Source organism: Anneissia japonica, unplaced genomic scaffold (assembly GCF_011630105.1).
Source record: "Anneissia japonica isolate Jap-2015-1 unplaced genomic scaffold, ASM1163010v1 scaffold97722_len2472_cov99_single, whole genome shotgun sequence".
NCBI lineage: Eukaryota > Metazoa > Echinodermata > Crinoidea > Comatulida > Comatulidae > Anneissia > Anneissia japonica.
Window position 1 is genome coordinate 1 of NW_022688957.1, and position 1,712 is coordinate 1,712.

Genomic DNA, 1,712 nt, shown 5'->3' on the forward strand with positions numbered 1-1,712 from the left:
TCGACAAACTGGATTGTTCTCTTGGTTTTGATGGTAGCAATAGATGCGTTGACATCCTTTGGCACGACGTCACCACGATACAACAGGCAGCAAGACATGTATTTACCATGACGTGGATCACACTTCACCATCTGGTTGGCTGGCTCAAAGCAAGAGTTAGTGATTTCTGACACAGTAAGCTGCTCATGATAAGCCTTCTCGGCTGAGATTACGGGAGCATATGTGGCGAGAGGAAAGTGGATACGTGGATAGGGTACCAAATTGGTCTGGAACTCAGTCAAATCTACGTTCAATGCACCATCGAATCGAAGAGACGCGGTAATGGAAGACACAATTTGGCCAATTAGACGATTCAGGTTGGTGTATGTTGGTCTTTCGATGTCAAGGTTTCTTCGACAGATGTCGTAGATAGCTTCGTTGTCGACCATAAAGGCACAGTCTGAGTGCTCGAGCGTTGTGTGAGTGGTTAGAATAGAATTGTATGGCTCGACAACAGCGGTGGCAACTTGTGGTGCTGGGTAGATGGCGAACTCGAGCTTGGATTTCTTTCCATAATCAACTGACAGTCGCTCCATTAAAAGTGATGTGAAACCAGATCCAGTGCCACCACCAAAGCTGTGGAAGATCAGGAAGCCCTGGAGGCCAGTGCAGAGGTCCGCCTAGTTAAAAAAAAAAACATGGGAAAGAACACCAACTTGTATTATTCAATATTGCGTTTTACGTATAACGAATTGATATTGCCTATTGGCGAGTCTGCAAAAAGTAACTTTCAATATCCTATTACATTAGGATCAACATACCAATTTGCGGATTCTGTCCAATGCTAGATCTATGATTTCTTTTCCGACTGTGTAGTGTCCTCTAGCGTAGTTGTTGGCGGCATCTTCTTTGCCGGTGATCAGCTGCTCTGGATGGAAAAGCTGACGATAGGTACCAGTACGGACCTCGTCGATCACGGTTGGTTCAAGATCGACGAACACAGCACGAGGGACGTGCTTGCCAGCACCAGTCTCGCTAAAGAATGTGTTGAAGGAATCATCACCACCTCCAATGGTCTTGTCACTTGGCATCTGTCCGTCAGGCTGGATACCGTGCTCCAAACAGTACAACTCCCAACAGGCATTGCCCATCTGGACACCAGCTTGTCCGACATGAAGAGAGATGCATTCACGCTGGTTTAGAAAAAAAAATACTTATTGCATGAAAATATTTAATCTTGAATAATTTAAAAAGCCATATGCTGATTTTGTGCATCCTAGCGACAACTATATTCAGTAACGTATCGGGATTAACATGGGGAGGGGTATTAACATGGGAAGTGGTATAACATGGAGAGAGGAAAGGTAACACTGGAGCTGGGAGAAGCGATGAAAAATGAAGAGCTGATATCTAATGGAATTATGTAATTTTTTTCTACTTCAGTTTAGTGTAATATTTGTTACTCGGCTAAATTTCCATTTTGAGGCGCGTGGGTATGGAAGAGGGGTGCAGACTTCCTATATGTAGAATTATATATTATGCCTATATAATGCATATAAAACAGTTTATTACAACATCTGCCTTGCGCAGCATTATTTGGGAAAAGTTTCATCATGTTTCATAGATGAAACAGGATCATGGTTCGTCTGCACGAACCATCATGATGACATAGATTAGAATATTATAGGCCGGAGTGTTGGTTAGCAGATAATCATTATTTAAATTCATTTTAT

General features: G+C 42.8%; 1 protein-coding gene across 1 annotated transcript; it reads right to left on the bottom strand.

Annotated features, from left to right (window-relative positions):
- Positions 1-5: 5 nt before the first annotated feature.
- On the bottom strand, positions 6-1,175 carry LOC117124297 (tubulin alpha-2/alpha-4 chain-like; the record flags this gene model as incomplete). The annotated part of the gene is made up of 2 exons (XM_033270484.1): positions 801-1,175; positions 6-659 (listed from the first exon to the last, which is right to left on the bottom strand). Coding segments are annotated over exons 1-2 (984 nt in total), but the record flags the coding sequence as incomplete, so codon positions are not given.
- Positions 1,176-1,712: the final 537 nt, after the last annotated feature.